Below are 20,956 nucleotides of genomic sequence, written 5' to 3'. Positions count from 1 at the left end.
CCTTTGTCGAAGATGAGGTGGCTGAGTGTGTCTGGAGTTGTTTCTGCATCTTCTAATCTGTTCCACTGGTTCTCAGGTCTGTTTCATTGCCAGTACCATGCTGTTTTTATCACAGTAGCTTTGTAGTATAGTTTCAAGTTGGGGGTTGTAATACCACCTGCTATGTCTCTGTTACCTAGAATTGCTTTTGCTATTCTGGGTCTCTTCTTGTTGCAAATGAATTTTTGGATTGTTTTCTCAAGGTCCATGAAATATGCTACTGGGATTGCACTGAATCTATATAGCAGTTTTGGAAGTATGGCCATTTTCACTCTGTTGATCCTTCCTACCCAGGAGCCGGGGATGTCTTTCCATTTTCTGATATCATCTTCAATCTCTCTTTTTAGAGTGCTATAGTTTTCAGAGAAGAGGTCTTTGATTTCTTTTGTTGGGTTGATTCCTAGGAATTTCAGTTTTTTGGATGCTATTGTGAGAGGAATTATTTGCCCTATTTCTCTCTCAGTGAGTCTGTTGTTCATATAGAGGAAAGCTATTAATTTTTGTGTGTTGACCTTGTATCCAGCTACACTATCGAATTTGGTTACTAAGTCTAGAAGACTTTTGGTGGAGTTCTTGGGGTCTTCTATATAGAGTATCATGTCATCTCCAAATAAGGACAATTTGACTTATTCATTTCCTACCTTTAATCCTTTTATTTCTTTCTCTTGTCTCATTGTCATGGCTAATGTTTCCGAAACTATATTGAACAGGAGTGGTGATAGTGGACATCCTTGTCTTGTTCCTGATTTGAGTGTGAAGGATTTCAGTTTTTGAACATTTAATATGATATTGGCTGTTGGTTTTTCATAGATGCCTTTTATCAGATTGAGGTAGAGACCATCTCTTCCAATTTGTGGTAGGGTTTTTATCACAAATGTGTGTTGGATTTTGTCAAATGCTTTTTCTGCATCCATTGAGATGATCATATGGATTTTGTCCTTGGCTTTATTGATATAGTGCATTACATTGATTAATTTGTATATGTTGAACCATCCCTGCATCCCTGGGATGAATTCCACTTGGTCAGGGTGTATAATCTTCTTGATGATCTTCTGTATTCTACTTGCCAGTATCTTATTAAGGATTTTTGTGTCTATGTTCATTAGTGAGATTGGTCTATGGTTCTCTTTTTCAGTTGGGTCTTTCTCTGCTTTGGTGATCAAGGTGATGCTTGCTTCCAGGAATGAGTTTGGGAGTATTGCTTCCCTTTCAATTTCATTGAAGAGTTTAAACAGTAGTGGCAGTAGTTCCTCTCTAAATGTCTTGTAGAATTCAGCAGTGAAACCATCAAGACCTGGGATTTTCTTAGTTTGTAAGTTTTTAATTATGTTTTCAATTTCATTGATTGATATTGGGTTGCTTAGAATTTTTAGGTCTTCTTTGTTCAACTTTGGGAATTCATACATATCCAGGAATCTTTCCAGTTCTTCTGTGTTTTCCATCTTATTGGTGTATAGGTTCTTGAAGTAGGTATTGACGATCCTCTGGATTTCTGCTGGGTCCATTGTAATTTCATCCTTTTCATTCCTAATTGCATGGATTTGGGCCTTTTCTTTCCTTTTTCTGATGGGTTGGCTAAGGGTTTGTCAATTTTGTTTATTCTTTTGAAGAACCAACTCTTGGCTTCACTGATTTTTTTGTATCGTTCTCTTGGCCTCCATTGCTTTGATTTCTGCCCTGATCTTTGTAATTTCCTCCTTTCTATGGGCTTTGGGTTTGTCCTGCTCTTCTTTTTCTAGAAGCTTGAGGTTCAGCATCAGATTGTTTAATTGGGCTCACTCTGTTTTCCAAATATGAGTATTTACTGCTATGAATTTCCCTCGTAAGACTTTCATTGTGTCCCACAGATTCCGATATGTTTGTATTGTCATTGTCATTTAATTGAAGGAACTGTCTGATTTCTTCTTTAATTTCCTCTGTGACTCATTGGTTATTCAGAAGTGTGTTGTTCAATTTCCATGTGTTTATGAAATTTTTTGAGTTTCTTTTGCTATGGCTCTCCAATTTCATCACACTATGGGCTGATAATATACAGGGGATAACTTCAATTCCTTTGCACTTACTTAAACATGTTCTATGTGTGAGTATGTGGTCTATTTTGGAGAATGACCCATGTGCAGCTGAGAAGAATGTGTATTCTGATTTTGTGGGGTGGAAGACTCTGTAAACATCTGTTAAGTTCATTTGTTCAAGAGTTCAATTGAGTTCTAGTATTTCATTACTTATTTTTAGTCTAGTTGATCTATCTATTTGTGACAGTGGGGTGTTGAGGTCCCCCACTACAATTGTATTAGTGCATATATGACTTTTCATGTCTGTTAGTATTTGCTTTATACAATTGGGTGCACTAGTGTTTGGTGCATAGATATTTATGATTGTCCTCTCTTCCTCTTGGATTCTTCCCTTTACAAGGACATAGTGTCCTTCTTTGTCTCTCTTAATCAGTGTGGGTTTGAAATCCATTTGGTCCGCAAAGAGGATAGATACCCTTGGGGTTTTTTTAGGTTCCTGTTGCATGGAGTATTGTTTTTCATCCCTTAACTTTCAGTCTATGAGTTTCTTTTTGAATTAAGTGTGTTTCTTGTTTGCAGCATATTGTTGGATCTTGCTTCTTGACCCATTCTGCCAGTCTATTTCTTTTGATTGGTGAGTTGAGACCATTAACATTAATGGTTATAACTGATACATATTGACTTATCATTGTCATGACTTTTTCTTTTTGTTGGATTCTCCCCCTTTGCTTTTAATTTCTTGTTGTGCCTGGGGGATTCATTCTGCTGGGCTTCCTGGGGTTGTGTTCCTCGTTGTCTTTTCCTAGGATTTTGTCTAAAATTTTTTGGAATGCTGGTTTGGTATTTATGAAGTTTCTAAGGTGCTCTTTGTCATGAAAGTGTCTTATTTCACCATCAATTTTGAAAGATAGTTTTGAAAGGTACATCAATCTGGGTTGGAGGTTGTTTTCCTTTAGGGCTAGAAATACATCACTCCAACATTTCTTGCCTTGAGGGCTTGCATTGAGAAGTCTGCTGTGATTCTGATGGGCATTCCTTTGTATGTGATTTGTTTCTTTTCTCTAACTGCTTGTAGAACTTTATTCTTTTGTTGGGTTTCTGGAATCTTAACAATTATATGCCTATGTGTAGATTCTTTTTTGATCAAGGTCAGTTGGAGTCCTCTATGTGTCACTTATCTGTATGTCAAGTTCTTTTCCCCGCTTGGAAAGTTTTCTGCCATTACTTCTGTGAACAGTTTTTTTTATGTCATCTGCACTCTCTCCTGTTTCTTCATTGACTCCAATCAATCTTATGTTATTCTTCTTTGCATCATCTAGCAGCTGCTGGATTGATTTCTCATGGTCCCTTACAATTTTAAAGAAATTTTCCTTTCCCTGGTCACTAATTGCAATCTTATCTTCTATACCTGAAATTCTGTCCTCACATTGGCTTATTCTGCTTCGAAGACTTTCAATGGTGTTTTTAATCTCCTGGAAATCTGTTTGCATTTGTTTTATGGATTTCATTTGTTTCCTGTGTTGGGATTCCATCATGTTCCTCAGCTCCATTTTTTATCTGTGTCCTCTCTAGATTTATTAATCATGTCTTACATTATGGACACAGTCTCTGCTGTTATGTGAGAAATTATTTCTGATTTCATTTTTTCCAGATCCTCTTTCGTTGCTAGTTCAGGGAGTCCAGGTAGTTGAGTATCAGAGTGTTCCATGTCATTTCCCTTTGGGGTTGCTGTAGGTGATCTGGAAGTCTGGTTCTGAGACTTGTTTATGTGTCCTCTCATTTCAACAGGGGCGGGGGGGTGGGGGGTTGCTGCTGGTGCCCATGTGGCTCAGCTCCTCTGTGCTGGGAGCAGTGGTAGGTTGGCCTGGAAGCCTCCTACTCTGCACTGGGAGCTGTGGCGTGTTGACTCAGAAGCCTCCTCTGGGCTGGGAGCTGTGGCACACTGACCTGGAAGGCCCTTCTCCTTCTATCACTCTCTAGGACCAACTCAGGCAGGCTCAGATGCAGGAAGATGTCCCAAGACTGGAAGACTCAGAGTGAATGGACACAGTGTTTGAGATGGATTGTAAGGACAAGATTGAAGTTTAAGAAAAGATTATTGGAGAAAGGAGAAGAAAGTTCAAAGGGACCGGGAAGAAGCAAAGAGGAAGCCTGGAGATAAATTCTGCAGGCCCTGGAGATGTGGGCAGGGTTGAGACAGCCCCAAGGCCTCACAGAGCTCTGAAACATGATCCTGAGGTCAGGGTCAAGAGAATGTCTGCCAGGGTTCACTTCTATCACCCTCCCACCTGAGAAAAGAAGAAATAAAAGACACGGCAGGCCATATTTATCACTCATCCTTCCTGCCAAAAGCCTCTTCATCGTACAGGATTACCCAGACTCCATCCTGCCCATCCCAGGACTCTGAGGATAAACAGGCTGCGGAGGGACAGTGAGGGAGAGCCAAGAGCACTCCTATCAGAGAAGCTTGAGTTGGGCATCTCCCCAGCTCCTCCCCTGTGGAAAGCCAACTCATTGCTACTGGTCCTGGTGGCCATAATGGAGATGACTCTCACCTTCACAGAGTGATATTCATCACCCACTGTCCACCTGTTGGTGACAAACTGTTGGTTTCTATCACTGGATGTACAGATAGGAGCCCTGGTTTCCATGAAGAGCAGTATGTTATGACAACAAGGCAGGGGATTCTTTCTAGTCAGTCCTCCTAAACACACACACCACCACCACCACCATCAGCACCACTTGAACAACTCTAAGCTTTTTAGAGAAACAGTCCTCAGGCTGAGCCCCAAGCCTGTCCAAAGAGTCAGCTGGCCCTCACACCAGATCCCTGCCATGCAGCTGCCACCTGCCCTCCAGGCCAGTGGCCTCTGAGATACCACACAGACTTTTCCACTCGGCCAGAGCTTCTTAAGTGCCTTTGATACACACCATGTGTCCCAACATGAAAACACATGCATCAACTCTACAAAATGCTCCAGATGTGATCAAAGCCAGAGAGGCTAAAGAAAACAGAGATGAGGGTCTTTGGGAAGGGGAGGAAGTTGAGGAGAAGAAGAGAGAAATCCAGGGACCTGGAGGTAGGCGGGGCCTTGGGTGGGATGAGTCCAGTGGATTCCAATCCCTTCCTACTTGGCCTCCCTGTGAGACCATGGGCCTTGCTCCAAGATCAGCTTGAGTACTGAGACTCTACCTTTGTAGGACCTTGGATGGATAGGCCTGGTAGGGATCCTACAGGGCACCAGGCCTAAACTTATTTTTAAGGTGAGGAAGGTAATGTGTAACTCCACCTGCCTGGAGCACCATCCACCACTTCTAATACCACAGGTCCTTTGTCTCCCATGTCACCCTTGTCTGTGTTAAATTTGAGCAGATCTAGGGACACAGATGAAAGATTCCCCATTTGAAAGTGGCCTCAAACATGACACTCCCACCCTCGTGCCTCCTTAGTTCTTGTTAGAGGACTTTTAGTTCCTCCTGTATAAAGTAAAGGGTTGAGTCTATCCATCTGTCAAAAATGCTCCCAGATCTAACATTACTAAACCCCATGATCCATGGCAATAATCAAGTCTGTTTTGTTCTAAAAGCTCCCAGAGCCCTTCGCTGTCACATCTGAATATCTGACCACATTTGCACGCTGCCCTCACCAGGGCCAGTCCCAGGCACCTCTGTGTCCCCCTCCAGCACAGCTGACCTCCCTGAAAGAACAGCGAAGGTGGACAACGGGCTCTGATGTCACCTTGCCTGGCTCTGGAGCAAGTGACCCACCTATATTGTGCCACAGCATCCTCATCTTGAAAACAGGGGCACTGCCATGCCAAGTCCCAGGTTGCCATATGATCCCACTGGTGCTGGAGGCAGAGGGACAGCGAGGCTGCCCCAAGGAGGCACAGGGTCGGCAGTGTGCAGTGACGGCTGCAGGCCCCCCAGGAGCACAGAGGTGAGCAGAGGATGGGCTTCCCAGCACAGGGTCCTAGCCCAGCAGGTCACTGGGATTCGGGCCGTGGAGGGCTGAGGATGAGAAGGTGGAAGAAGCTGTGTGCTCAGAACCACAGTACCAGGCCTTCTTCTCCCCAGACCCTTCACCGCACCCTCTAACCTGTTATACACACAGAGTGCAGTCCCACACAGAAAATCTCTTTAAAGGCCAATTTGCACGTTTACACATGTGACCCACACACACTGAGCTCTCAAGGATATACTCTTTTCCTCAGGGTGACCTCCAGAATCCTTCACCAGCCCACAGCTCCTCCAGCCTGGCCCTGCTTCCCTCCCCAGCCTGGCCCCACTGCAGGGCTAAATATAGCAGAGGGGCCAAGTACACAGTGGTGAAGCAAGACTTTGGGGTTCAGATTCTACCTCTATGCTTACAAGCTGTGTGCCCCTGGAGCACTTGATAACCTCTCTGTGCTTCATGAGTAAAATGAGGATAATAGTAGCTATCTCAAAGGGTCATCACAACACAGCAAATGCAAAGGGCTTAGGACAGTGAGGTCACACAGTGTACTGTAACTGTAGCTACTGCCACTAATTTCCTCATCGTATCCTGGCTCCTCTTTGCTTTGAGCTAGCCATCAAATCTTAGTTTAAATGTCACTTTCTCAGACTGGATTTCAACCTACCAAAGATTAAAACTAGACCCCTATCTTTCACCATGCACTAAACTAAAATCGAAGTGGATTATAGATCTAAATATTAAAACAGAAACACTAAACATGCTGGAAGGTAAGTTAGGTAGAACTCTTTTTTTTTTTTTTTTGGTACCGGGTATCAAACTCGGGTCCTTGCCCTTGCGTAGCAGGCAGCGAAACCACTGAGCTAAATCCCCGGCCCAGTTAGGTAGAACTCTTGAAGACACTGGCATAGGAAAAGACTTTATGAACAAAACCTCAGTAGCATGGCAACTAGCACAAAGAATCAACAACTGGGATCTTGTCTTATTAAAAAGCTTCTGCACTGCAAGAGAAACCACCAACAGAGCTAAGAGACAACCTACAATGTGGGAAAAAAATTTTACCAGCTGTACCTCAGACAAAGGTCTACGATCTAGAACATATAAAGAACTCAAAAAAATCAGACCCCCCAAATATAAAGACCCAATTCAAAAATGGGCATCTGAAATGAACAGACATTCCTCAGACAAAGAAGTAAAAACACCAAATAAACATATGAAAAAATGTTCAGCATCACTGGTCATTGGAGAGATGCAGATGAAAACAACGCTGAGATTCCACCTCACCCCAGAAAGAATGGCTGCTATCAAGAAATCAACCAATAACAAATGCTGGCAGGGGTGTGGGGAGAAAGGAACCCTTCTCCATTGTTGGTGGGAGTGCAGACTGGTGCGACCACTGTGGAAATCAGTATGGAGATACCTCAAAGAACTAGGGCTAGAGGTCCCATTTGACCCAGCTATTCCTCTGCTATTTTCCCAAAAGAATTAAAAGAATCATACAACAGTGATATATGTGCACCCATGTTTATAGCGGCACAGTTCGTAATAGCTAAAGCTTGGAAACAGCCCAAGTGCCCATCAACTGGAATCTGGATAAAGAAGATGTGGTTTTTTTAATAAAATGGAGTACTACTCAGCCATAAAGAATGAGAAACTAGAGACATTTATAGCTAAATGGATGCACATTGAGGCCATACTCCTAAGTGAAATAAATAGGACACATGTATAAATACTGAATAGTTTCTCTGGTGTGAGAAACTGAAAGTGTAAATAAGGATCAAAATGCACAATTGATAATTGAAATAGGAAGAAAAGGTCTAAAGGAGTAGGGGACGTGGGAAGGGTAGGGGAAAGGAAAGAAGAGAAAAGAAAAAAACATGAGAAAAGGAAAAAATGGAAACAAAGTCTTTGTAAATAGGGAAGGGTGGAGGAGGTGAAGGGAGGGCAGGGGGGATGGGGAAAAAATAAAAACCAAGATACATCATGTACAGGTACAAGATCCCAGTGATGAATGTAACTAAAATGTACCAATAAACTTAATAAAAATACAATAAAAGAAATTATAAGTAAAAAATAAATAAGTAAGTCACTCTCTCAGTGAGGTCACACCCCGCCAGCTTGGACTGCCCAAAGTCTGCGTCCCACTGTCCCCTGTCCTCTAGAATAAACTGGGCTGCCTTATAATTAGTTATGCATTATCTGTCTTCTCCCGTCAGATCACAGCTCCATGAGGGCAGCTGCACCTCATGTACAGCACAGTGCTGTAATGGTTTCAATGCAGAAGGACCCCAAAGGCTCCGTGTTCAGAGGCGGGGCTTTTGGAAGCCAATTGGTTCTTGGAGGCCTTGTAGCTGACTTGTTACGAGGTGGGGCCCGGCTGGAGGTGGTCACTGGGAGCGTGACCTGGAAGGATGTGTTCTCAGCCCTGGCTCCTCCCTCCCTCTCTGCTTCCCGGCTGCCATGGGACAAGCAGCTGTCCTCCACCCAGGCCCTTCCACCACGCTGTCTGCCTTGGACCCAGCCAACCATGGACTGAAAACTTAAAGCTAAATAAGCCTCCCCTCCTTTACATTGCAGGTGTTAGGGTATTCTGTCCCCAGCCACTAAGATGAATGGTTTGGATTCTTAGGGTTAGGGTTAACCCTAACCCAGCTCCTCGGCTTTATGATTAGAGGAGCATGCCCGGGTAGCCACTGATCTAAGCAAAGTGAGCAGGCCTCCAGAGAACTAAACACAACCTGGAGCCTGGACCTATGCCTAACTAACTCTCACCCTGAAGCAGGGCTTTCCCGCTCAATCTGAATACACAGGAACAAAAAGTAATAAATGACTGTCCCTTCAGCTTGCTGGCATGGGGATTGTTTGCTATGCAGTATTAACATGGCAACAGCTGCCTAGTACACTCAGTGTCATTAACAACAGCATTCACCTTCACTAACAGAACATCAAGTCTTCATTCCAGGGTCCTGAGAGGTCTGAGCCTGGGAGCTCTGGCTTCCTTTCTTTCTCAGTGGCCCTGCAGAAATGCTGCTGATGCTCCTGGCTGGCTGCTGGATCACCAGAGGATTTAACCTCCTTAATCCCTAGGAGTCAAACCCTCCAAGAAGATCTGATTTATCCAAAGTGGACAAAAAAGGAGGAGGAAAATCCCGGTAAGCAGAATATCCCACCGAAGACTGAGCAAAAGGGAAAGGGACAGACACACACACACCATGAGAGAGTTCTACATGAGGCAGCAGGTGGCCCTTTAAGAGACTCAGCATCTCCAGAGGGGCAGAGACTCCCTTGGATATGGCTGATTCATACCCCACAGAGCAACTTGTCCTCCTGCCTCAAGGCTGAGAATCAGGCAGGATATCAACCTAAAGAATCACGGCCATTTTGTTGGAGTGGACAGAAGTTAGAAACTACACCACTTCCCCGCCCTGCTCCAGATTAAAACGCTCTAGTGAAAAGCTCGGAATTCCAGTTATCCAATCCCCACCAGTGACTGTCTGCACTTTAGTACGGATTCCACAAAAAATTGGTAAGGTCGAGCCAATAACTGAGCCCAAGCCCTCAACAAGGTTTCCTGCATCCCCTCTACTGGCTGGGGGACGAAGGCAGAGTTCCACAGCCCTGTCTCATTGGAGCGGGTGCCGCAAGCGGCCTGCGATCTCTAGCAGTCACCCACCTGTCCACACCTTTGACTTCCTTGAGATAATTCCAAGAGGACACTAGAGGACAGGAGCCTCCCAGGCAAGGATGGTGATTTTTTTTCTTTTTTATGTCTGTGACTTGCAGACCCACAGAATGCTGTGGTTTTTAGTTTTTAAAACAGAGCCCTGTGCCCATGCAGAAAGCTTGGGCATGCCAGGCTAATTAAATTTAGCTATCTTGTGGTTGTTGTAATGTGTGTTCCGCGGATGCTCTTGAATGTGTTAAGACATTTTCTGTTTATGTTGGTTACATACCCATGTGGTGTGGGTGGAGAACCTCACTCTGGGGAATATCATTAACAGGAGCAAGGAGCCCAGGGGTTCCAGACACGAAGAGAAACAGTGGCTCCCAGGATCAGCTGGGCCGTTTTTGTGACAACATATCCTGCTGCCAGCCCCACACTCCTTCCAACCAAGATCAGCTGCTCAGCTCTATCTGAGGTCCCTGAATCCTGCAGACAGAACCATGCCTGCCATCACATGACCCAGAGGTTACATGGAGGGGGAGATGCACCCTCAGGGAGAGGAACTTGGGCCAACGGAAGATCTGCCCCAAGAGTCCCCAGGAGAGTGTGGAGAACCAGATTTCAGGGGCCTGCTCACTGTACTGGATGGCCAGGAGCACAATACCCTTGAAATCCTTCCAGGAGTCTTCTGCTCTGCCACCTGCCCAACTCCAGAGAAGCCTCTGGAAAGCCTGTCTCCTGTTCTCCATCATTACGATGCCTCTGCCCAACCCTCCTCCACCAATGTCTCAAATATCTCCTCCTACCACTTCCCTCAATCCCAGGACTTTCACCTCAGCCCTTCTGCCTCTGCCTGTTCTTTCAATATCTCCTGGCCAAGTCATCTTGGGCCAAGTCCAAGCCTTGCAAATTTCCCAAGTGTATTTCTTCTCCCCTTCAAACCTCTGCTTTCTACTTCAAATGCACCTGTGTCATATTTCCCTAATCAGTCACACAAAAGCCAGCTACCACGTTCTTCAAAACCATTCACCACCTTGACCAAGCACTACTGACCACAGCTCTATCTGTGCATTGCCAATATGTAGGATGTGACTTTGCACCTCTGTGGCCTACAGAGCGCTGTGCCCTATCACTACAATCTGAGCTCCCTATTTCCCCTCTTCTTTGAGTGATGAAGAGAAGCAACTACATTGCAAAGCAAGAAGTGAAAAGTGACAACCTGACAGTATGAAAGGATGCAGACAGAAATGGTCATAAAGAGTAGAAATGAGAAGTCAAAACCAGGGTTCTGAGAGTGCCTGTTACTCCTGCTAAGCACAAAGAAGAGCGTAAGAGGAAAGCACAGGCCTACTGTGGTCAGCACTCTGAGTAGCAGCACACCACACCACAGCTCTCCCAAGGAGCTGGGGAACCCACAGGATTAGCTCCACATAGCTGGAGACCCACCAGCCTGCCATCAGCTGCATGGAACATGTGGCAGCTTCAGACAAGTGGTACGAAGGAAAAAGCAGCTTCTGGAGCCACAGAGGCCTGGGTTTGAATCCCAGATGAGCATTCCCTGTGGCTCTGTGAAGTCTTCACTGCCTCAGCTCACGCCCTCATCTACATGACTGATGCAGTGACACCCATTTTTCAGGACTGCTGTGGAGCATAAGGGTCACACATGTAAATAATCCTAAAAAATCCTGCTTCTTCTGGGAATCTTCTAATATCCCCTTAAAAACAAAGAAACTGTGTTATTTTTGTTCTGCACACTGCTCCTGTGTAAAGGAATATCCTCAGCCAGATTCTCCAGGGCTTGACGAAGACACACACAGTCACTCTACCCACCTTCTGATTTAGGAAACGTCAGCCTCACTCTTTCCCATGGATGCTTCTCGAAGTCTTTGACCATATTATTCTTCCTCCTGTGAAGTATTTGCAGCTGGGTAGTTTTCCTAAGAAGTGATGGCCTAAGTTGGACATGTGAGCCTTTGCGATCATTTGGTCATCAAGTGATGTAATCATAGTTTGGTTTCTAAAATATTTTCTGAGAATTTCAAGGGTCTACTATATTATAGAAATATCACATGGATGTTTCTAGAAAGAATTATCATCATCCCCAGCAATCTTTGCTGAAACCTCTGAACTCATCATCAAAGAGGACTAGTTTGGAGATTGTTACGCCTTGTATCCAGATGCTCCCCCAAAGCCTCAGTTGCTCATAGGTGGGGCTTTTTGGAGGTGGCTGGATCTAGGGTTTGTGATGCTAAGATTAAGAGTATGTGATTACTAAGTTAGTCCACTGATTGGTTTAGGATAGTTTTGGATGTAGATAATGGGAAGGCCCAGCCGGGGGGTGTGTGGCATCACCCAAAAGGTAGGCAGCCAAGAAGGGATAAAAGGGAGAAGCAGCCTGCTGCTGCTGCTTGCTGCTTCACTGTCTCCTCCCTGCTTGCCATGGACTGTTTCTCCTCTGCGATTCCCCTCTGCCATGCCACCCAGCCTTGAAGCTAGCCAAATATAGATTGAAATCTCTACATACTGTGAGCTGAAATAAACCTTTCCTCCTTTAACTTTGAGTGTTAGGTATTTTGTCTCAGTAATGGGAAAAGCAACTAAGATAGGGATCAATTTTTCTCCATGATCTTTTCCATAAGCTGTTTTCCCACAGCTTCACATTTACTTTTTATAAAATGTCTCTATCAGTTTAAACCTTCATCCCCCCCCCACCAAAAAAAAAAACTGTAGTCACCTAGAAGCCTGAAGATTCCCCTCTGAACTTAAAAGCTCCTTGGGAGTAGGACTAGGCATGCTTAGTTTCCACACCCCCAGCACAGTGTCCAATAGTACAGAGTATGTGTTGGTGACATCACACTCGAGGAGGGTGTACAGGGCTCCTCATCTGAAATCCCCAGGCCAGTATGTTCCAAGGGAGACAATCATGATGCTGAGACTGTTAGAGAAGCCCATGTCACATGAGGAAATGTGGAAAGGCCAGGGGAGTTTGAAGTGAACAAAAGAAACCTTAAGTATATGAGAATTATTATGGACACAATAGCTGTTTTCAAATATTTAAAGGGTTGATCTACACAACAGGGTCATTTTAGCTTTCTGTCATTTGGTAAAATATCTGAGATAATCAACTTAAAAGAAGGAAAGTCCTATTTTGGCTTATAGTTTCAGATATTTTAGTCCAGGATTGCTTGGCTCTGTTGTTTTCAGGGCAGAGTCAAGGCAGAACTCCATGGCAGGAGAATATGGCAAAGGGAACTACTCACCTCATGGCAATGAGAAAACAAAGACAAGAGAAAAGGCTGGGTCCCAATATCCACGTCAAGGGGACACCCCAATGACCCAACTTCCTCCAGCTATGCCCTACCACTTGAAGGATCCAACACCTCCCAACAGTGCCATGGCTGGGAATGGACTAAATCCATTCTGCATTGTGAAGCTGACATGAGCCTTTGGGGGATCCAAGGACAGAATGCTACAAGTTTGAATCTCAAGTGTCTCTCAATGGTCCATGTGTTCAAGGCTTGGTCACCAGGCTATGGCACTACTGGGAGACAATGGGATCTTCAAGAGACAGAGATTAGCTAAGAGAAGGTAAGTCCCTGGGGCTAGTGTCCTCAAAGGGAATACTGGGATCCCAATCCCTTCCTGTTTCTGCATTTTGGCTGCCACCAGATGAAGAGACTTCCTCTGCCCACCTTCCCACCATGATGTCCCCACAGCAAAGGGGCTAAGGGAGCATGGTCTGAAACCTCTGAAACCATGAGCCAGAATACAACTGTCCTCCCTCTGAGTGATGTCTCAGGTATAAAGTGGACTGACACAAGGGTGTGTTTGTTTTGTGGAACTCCAGGAAGCAGAACTGGAATCAAAAGGATGGAAATAGCAGATTCTCAATCATGCTCCACAGCCTCTTAGTGGCTAGAGGTGTCCACTAGAGAAACAAGCTTTCCCTGAGACCAGGTGCTCCCTACTCAGAACAAACAAACAAACAAACAAACAAAATAGGCAAAAAGCCAATCAAGCAGAAGCTGGGCATTTGTTAGATGAGCATGCTGTGAAAATAATTCTCCATTCCTTCATTCCAGAGCCAGCATCTTAGTCACTTGCCTTGTCTCTAAGACACAACACCCAACACCCACAAGGTGAATGAGATTCTAACCATATTGGCTCATGGTTATAGTCTCTGAGCAGCTGACTCCAAGGCAGAACATCACGTGGAAGGGTCTGAAAGTGGGAAAGCTGCTCATGTCATGGTGGTCAGGAAGCAGAGAGAAACTGGAGAAAGAGATTCACCCTTCCAGGTCACAACCCACCTCTCCTGACCAGACCCCACCTCCTGATGGCAGGTGAGCTGTTTCACCCCAGTGATTCAATCACCTTCCAAATGCCCTGCCTATGGATACAGGGGGCCTTTGGAGGGACATTCTGGAGCTAAACCATAGCATCCAAGTACTAAGCTGTCTGAGCTCTATGCCTTACCCCACCTCTGCAATGCCGAGGTCTGTCCCCAAGACCTCTACATATCTGGTAGTTCACTGTATACAAAAGCCAAGACATATAAATTGTCATATATTTTCAGACTCACATCAGCTTCTTTTCTTCCTATGAAATAGAACATGACAAAGGGGGTCAAGGATTGCATGAGCTGGTGAGCAAGACATCTCCCTCCCCAGCTCTGCTCACAGAATTCTCGGTGACTGGGAAATATGCACAGCCTGTTGATGCCTTGGAATGCAACATCTGTGCCACATGGGTGATGCTTCCTCAGGAAGGAAGATTAAAAGTTTGATCTGAATCAGGAGCCACAGCCATGGAAGGCTACGGGGAGGATGGGGAGGCCATCCTCAGAAGTCAGGCTGCAGCTGAGACCATCATACCCAAACTCCTAGGTCCACCAGTCATCCACAAGACCAGCAACAGCCCTCTCTGTGAATGGGAACAAATTACAGTCAAGTGATGCTCAGTGGCAGAAGTGCAGGAAAGGAGACCTTCATAGAGCTTTTTCACACCTAGATTTAACTGACTTGCATCCTGACCTATACAACAGACCAGAATATATACCAGCACAGAATCTTCTCATCCTTGTTTCTGCCTCACCTCAATCAGCTGGTGCCTACTCTTCTCTGGCTACTCCACTCTCACACCCTTAGAGATTAAACAAAAATACCCTTGAGGCTCGCAGTGTGTTGTTCCTTCCCACACAGAAAGCTGCTTCCCAGATGAATCCAACTCTCAAATGCTAAGAGCCACACAAAGGCCATGATGCTGATTCCGTGTCATCCTCCTCTTGTGGATTTAGCTTCCCTTTCTTCCACCCCTGGATTCCCTGCTGATGCACAGGGCAGAGCAAGGCACATGGGCCAGGCAGGCACAGAACCCTCACAGATGATGCTCACAAGTCAACTACTAAAGCTGATCACTCCTAATTAATAGCGAGGAAGAATCTGGCTTTGGATCAATGTGATTTTCAGCCATCAATGTCAGGCTAAAACATAAATCCACATACAGGGCAATCTAGGATGGCAATAAAGATTCATTCTTCAATTTCAGAAAACAACAGTTTTGATTCAAGTGCCACTTCTTCCAGAAGTCTTCCCTTATGCCAGTACCAATTATTCTTCATCTGTTGTCTCATGCTATTATAGTTTGTTAGACCTCACTTCATCCTGTCTTACACATCTGTCTCCCTCCTTAAATACTAACTCCTAAACGCCATTGGCTCTACCTTAATCATTTTTGCACTTCCCCATATTATTAATATAATATTAATATAATATTTATTGCTTTGAGCTTCCCCAGAGAAGGATCAAGAAGGCAGTAGGGCTCAGGAAATAATCACAGATTGATTAACATTGTTCTCCCTCCATTTCCTTCCACAAACCAACCGTGGCCAGCCCTGAGCCTGGCCTACAAGAAGTCTCCTGAGAAAGCACATCGCCTCCCCTGGCTCCCTCTTGGAAAGATTTGGGTGGATCACATATGAAGAGGGTGGAAGTAGAGCCCAGAGACCAGACGGGGTGGACTGAGTCACGCGGCCTGCTGGTGGCAGTTCTGGAGAACACTATCAAAGACAGTGACCACGCCTGGCAGTAGGAGGAGGAAGAGCCGATCCTGCAATGCCGGGGCTCTGGAGTGGGGCTGGAGAGGGCTGGTACTCTAAGACAATGGAGATGTGCGGCAATCTTGAAACGGCCCTCCCATAGATACCACACTGAGATCACTGAGGAATTGTGCCACACGCTGGGGCTTCAAAATGGGACATGTATAAGAGAGCTCCAGAGCTGCCGTATGGGCAGGCTTCATGCCAGAGCCTAATTTTCAGTGAATGGAGCCTCATTCAGAGGTCAAGAACCCTGGAAGGGGAGATGATTAGGACCACTCCCTTTACAGACAGTAATCCGGGTGGGTACAGCAGGGCACCCCTTGCACCATCCCCTGGGTGAATTCCTCAAGGCCAACAGGGTGCAGTTCCCTGAGATTCGGCCCTGAGATCTCCCAAGTCCCCCAGAAAATAAAACCTGTTTCCTTCCTGGGTTCTCGGGGCCTTGAGCTGGAGCAGTTCAGGCAGAAACCTACTCCTGTGGCTGTGAAAGACTTCTATCTGCTCCGTGGGGTCGACAAGAGTCATTAGCTCCATCCTGGGCCTCATTTCCCCATCGTCTGGGCCACAGACTGTGCCTCTGCCAGGGAACGGTGCTGCCGGCTGCACATTCCCAGAGGGATGTTCTGGGCTGGGGGCCACTCGTACGCCTGGGCTCCTGCTGGCTGGATCCCCCCAAGGTACTTACATGTCTCTGTCTCTGTCTGTCTCTGTCTCTGTCCCCCTCCCTGCTCTCCGTCTCCCCAAGGTTTCTAGAGGGAAGGTGGGAACCAGGGTGCAGAGTCGTGTAGGGCTGAGCAGAAGCAATCAGCATTCTCATAGTGCAGCCTGCTGGGCACGAATGATGGTGCACTTGGGGAACTGGGGAAAAGCACCTTGTCGCTCCCCTCTGTTTAACTGCACCTTCCAGGAAGTGAGCCCCAGACCCTAAGACTCAAGATTAGAAGGCAAATGATTCCTGGGCTTTAAACATGCAAGCAGACCTCCCACCTGCTGAGCTCCAACTGCTCACACAATTGTTTTCAAACGTGCCAGGCAACTGGCACAGGGGAGAGCACCAGGGCTCCAGAGGGGAGGCAGAAAGTCAATGCTAAACTGAGGAGCAGAATGACCCGGGAAATTGGTGAGAAATAGCTTGGCCATGCATTTGTATGAATCGTCATATCCAGCTTGGATAAGACTCCCCTGCCTCCATCCATCTTCCAAGACAGACCCCAGGAGTGCAGTGTCAACGCGTGGTACAAAGAGGTGCGATTCACATTCACATGCAGAGATGGAGCAAACCACCACAGTGTGGAGCCCAGATGGTTCCGAGAGAAGAGCCATGGCCTGTGTGCTGTGGGCCAGTGGGTCCTTGCAGGAGGTGCCAGGAAAGAAGAAGAGGCAGAAGGGAGAAATGGTGCTGAAGAAGCATCCACAGATGAGAAGGGAGAGAGACGAGAAGGGAGAGAAAAACATCCGGATCCTGGGCTCCATCACTGTGTAATAATGAAAAGAAGGAGGGGCCTTTCCCAGAATCAAAGCAAGCGAGTCAGAGCCACTGGGAAGCAAATGTAAAACGTACAGCAACGAGTTCGGCAGGGAGCTTGCTGACTGCCAGGAGCTGCTTCCCACTTTCCACACCAGTTATCTTTCATGAGCTTGCCGTGCCCTTGTGCATGGCATCCCTGGCTCTGACTGCTCACTGAAGCCCCAGAACCTGTCCTACTGTCCTCACTTCTCTTTCCAGCAGCTCCTTACGCCGCTGGGTAGGTGACAGCCTGTACACTTCCCGCACATGCTCCACAGGATCCAGCCCACCTTCCCTGCTCCTCCAAGCTCAGCCTTCTCTTCCTTCCCATCATGCCACCACTGGCCTTGCCCAGGGGCTGTAGGAGCACCCTGAGCCAACCGCTCTGTGAGGTGCTGTGGACGGCATCTGCCTCCACTCCAGCTCCTGTGCCTGGACAGATACAGCTGAGTTCTCCAAACCCTCCAGGCCCCAGAGAAGGACTGTGCTCCAAAGGCAATTCTCCCGCTGCCAGTGAGGCTGCTGTGGTGGCCAAAACCCAGTGCATATTGGAGACATTTCCCACTTAGCTGGCAGGCAAGTTACCTGAAGTCTCTGGGAAAAAGACAGATTTTTATTTTTTATTCACGCTTTAAAAAAGCAAGTGGGTAGTTGGAGAAAACAGGCGACAGAGGTGGGTGGCCACTTGAGATGCAGAGAGAGAGATCAAAGCCCACAAGAATGGAGGAGGTGACCTTGGGTGGCCCCAAGAACGGTCCTGGTGGCCCATTCTGCAGAAAGGCAGCCGGTGAGCAGAGCTGCTGGGTAAGGACCCTGTCACAGTCCCCCACACCCCTGCTCCCAAGCCCAAGGTCCTCAGCTGGAACCAACACCTGCCTTTCCCAGCTCCCTGGGAGGCCTGTCACATGGCAGCATAGGAGGTGAACCTGCCCAAATTCTGGCCAGCACGCTGTGCTCTTTTTCCAAGAAGAAGCTGGAACTCCTCCCTGTAGACTCAATCGTTTAGATGGCTACCCGCCCTCACAACCCCAGCCCAGGGCAGGCAGCCAGGAATACTCCCTGCATTTGCAGGCTAATTAGCTCATTAGAAGAGCCACAGGTGACTGTGTGGCAGGGAGGCCATCATGCCAATCATGAACTCCCCAAGTTCAGCCCCACACCTTTTCCAAATGAGTGTGCTCTACCAAGTTATTGCATAAATCCCCCACTTATAACAATCAGGATCCTGAAGACCACAGAACAAATTCGGCTGGTCCAAAGAACCAGCAGCACTTAGTGCCCAGGTCTGAACTAAAACCCCGGTCTCCAGATTCTCAGTCCAACATCTTCCTCCTTCCCAGTGTTCCCTACCAACATCCAGCCAGGAAGAAAGTGGGGCTCTAGGAGCATACTGAATTTCTAGAGCCAGACCCATTTTAAGAGTGCAGACCTACTGCAGTCTTCTAAGTTCCTCAAAGGATCTTTCATCAGTGTGAAGCTGAGGAAAGTTCTAAGGACATCATTCTGGGGGCAGAAATGAAGGAAGGGAATCTATTCTAATCTCCCTTCTAGAAAAGCTCCAAAGAACCCACATTCCCCATCAGCCAGCCAGCTTACTCCCCATGCTGCCTGCCAGACCTTCTTGTCCCTTCCTTAACACTATGGCCATTCAGGTATCACCCAAGGTTCTGTTTCTTCTAATCCTTCCCTAGGCAGGTTTATGGAAAAGAATAAGAGACAATGCTTCCACTCTCAAAGCTCAGGCAAGGAAAGAAAGACCATATTGTTGAGGACCTCAGGATGGAATCAAGGGACATCCATGTCCTGCGCCATCTCTCTGTGGCTTCATCACACATATGACATAGGACATGGGATCCCATACTCGAGGAAAGGAGCCTGCTCTGCTGAAGCAACAGACTGTCGGGACCAAGTGGGTTAGCAGTATATCTTTCAGGATTCACCTTTTGAGCATCCTCCCAAAAAGCACTCCCACAGCTTACCTGATGAGGTCAATGGGTTGAAACTTATAAAACACTCCATAGCGTGCCCACTCTTGATACAGCAGCTGAGCAAGAAAAACAGGAAGACAGATTAAAGATGAAGGTGAGTAACTGTTTATATTATTTTGTCCATTTTAGCAAGTCAAAATTTTATCTCCATTAGCCCAGCTTCTACGAAAAATCTCATGAGACATCTACAAAGGAAATGTCCAAAGTGAGAAGCTAAAGGAACTGCCATCTCCTTTTCCCAATAACAAAGGTCATGTTTATCACACCCAGAGGCAATCCTGCACCTAATAGGCTTAACTTGATTTCCTTGTCCTGCCTACTCCAGTAAAATGAGCCCTGGCATTCATTATTCACTCATTTAACTAGTATTCATTGAACATCTTCTATATGCAAGGCACTGCCCAGACCCTAGATACAGCAGTAAATAAAGCAGAGTTCTTGCTGTCATGGAGCTTACATCTGGTATGGAAAACAAACATAAACACAGAGCATATACGATTTATAAATGTTATAAAAATAAATCAAAGTAAGGAGGTATGTAAAAGAGGGTGGAATGGGGTGCTATTTTAGATAAGATGGGCAGGAAGGTCCTGTAGGAGGAGGTGACATTTGCACTGAGATGAGAATGAAATGCGGGAAAGTTCCAGGGAAAACAATCTTCCTGTACAAAGGCCCTGAAGCAAGGGTATGTCCTAGGAAGAACAAAGAAAGTGTTTCTGGGGCAGAATGAGCACAGAGAGAATAATGAGAAATAACAGCAGAAAGTACCAGTTATGCTCGTATCATCAGGGTTTGGTAGCCCTTGCTAAAAGCTCGGAATTTTGAGGGAGATTTGCAGCCTACAGGAGAAACAATCTGACTTAGACTATAGAAGGTTCATTCTGGATGCAGTGTGGAGAACAGAGTGAGAGTGCAGAGGACTAGGGAGGCTGCTGGAATGTTCAGGTGAGAGATGGCTGCAACAATGGTGTGGTAAAGACATAGTAGGAAGTAGTTGATACTACTTATCAATTTACTGTTGGACTGAATGTAAGAAAATGAGAACTCTGCTTGAGTACTTGAATAACAGTGAAACCATTAACTAAAGTAAAGAAGACTGTAGGAAGAACAAGACATAAGATGCAGCACCAAGAATTCACCTTAAGGTGCACTAATTTGAGAAGCTCTTTAGGCAACCAGTGGAGATGTTGAGCTGGGTATAAAAATCTGGCGTGCAGAGGGGAATCCTGACTGTAAATGCAAATTTGGTAGTTATCGGAGAAGAGATGATTTATAAGGCCATGGCACTACAGACATAATCACCTAAGAAGAAATGGCAAGTAGAGAAGAAGTCTAAGGCACTCTAATGTTGAGCAGTGGTTCTGAATCTTTTTGGCACCATGGACAGATTTTGTGGAAGATTATTTTTCCATGGAAAAATTGGGTGGAGGTTGAAGGAGGATGGTTTCAGGATGATTCAAAGGAGCGTGCAACCTAGATCCCTGGCATGTACAGTCCACAGTAGGGTTCACACACCTATGAGAATCTAATGCCACTGCAGATCTGACAGGAGTAGACCTCAGTCAGCAATGTGAGCAACAGGGAATGGCTGTAAATACAGATGAAGCTTCACCTGCTTGTGTTACACCCATCTCCTGCTGTGCAGCCCAGTTTCCTGGGAGTTGGGGGCCCCTGGACGATGAACCAGAAAA

The 20,956-nt window shown here is 46.1% G+C and overlaps 1 protein-coding gene across 5 annotated transcripts in view; it reads right to left on the bottom strand.

Moving 5' to 3' along the window:
- Ano2 (anoctamin 2) overlaps positions 1-20,956 on the bottom strand; it is a 326,914-nt gene that overhangs the window by 190,571 nt on the left and 115,387 nt on the right. For all 5 annotated transcript variants that reach the window (XR_015452355.1, XM_087214186.1, XM_021248110.2 and 2 more), the window contains one exon: positions 19,257-19,321. Coding sequence is in view for 4 of the 5 variants with exons in the window: in XM_087214186.1 (XP_087070312.1) it covers positions 19,257-19,321 (65 nt within the window). In the remaining variant the exon portion in view is untranslated. The remainder of the gene's footprint in view (positions 1-19,256; positions 19,322-20,956) is intronic.

This window comes from Heterocephalus glaber, unplaced genomic scaffold (assembly GCF_053883595.1).
Source record: "Heterocephalus glaber isolate CG9 unplaced genomic scaffold, H.glaber_assembly_v1.0 deba00001444, whole genome shotgun sequence".
NCBI classification, from domain to species: domain Eukaryota; kingdom Metazoa; phylum Chordata; class Mammalia; order Rodentia; family Bathyergidae; genus Heterocephalus; species Heterocephalus glaber.
This window is presented reverse-complemented; position numbering and strand designations above follow the sequence as displayed.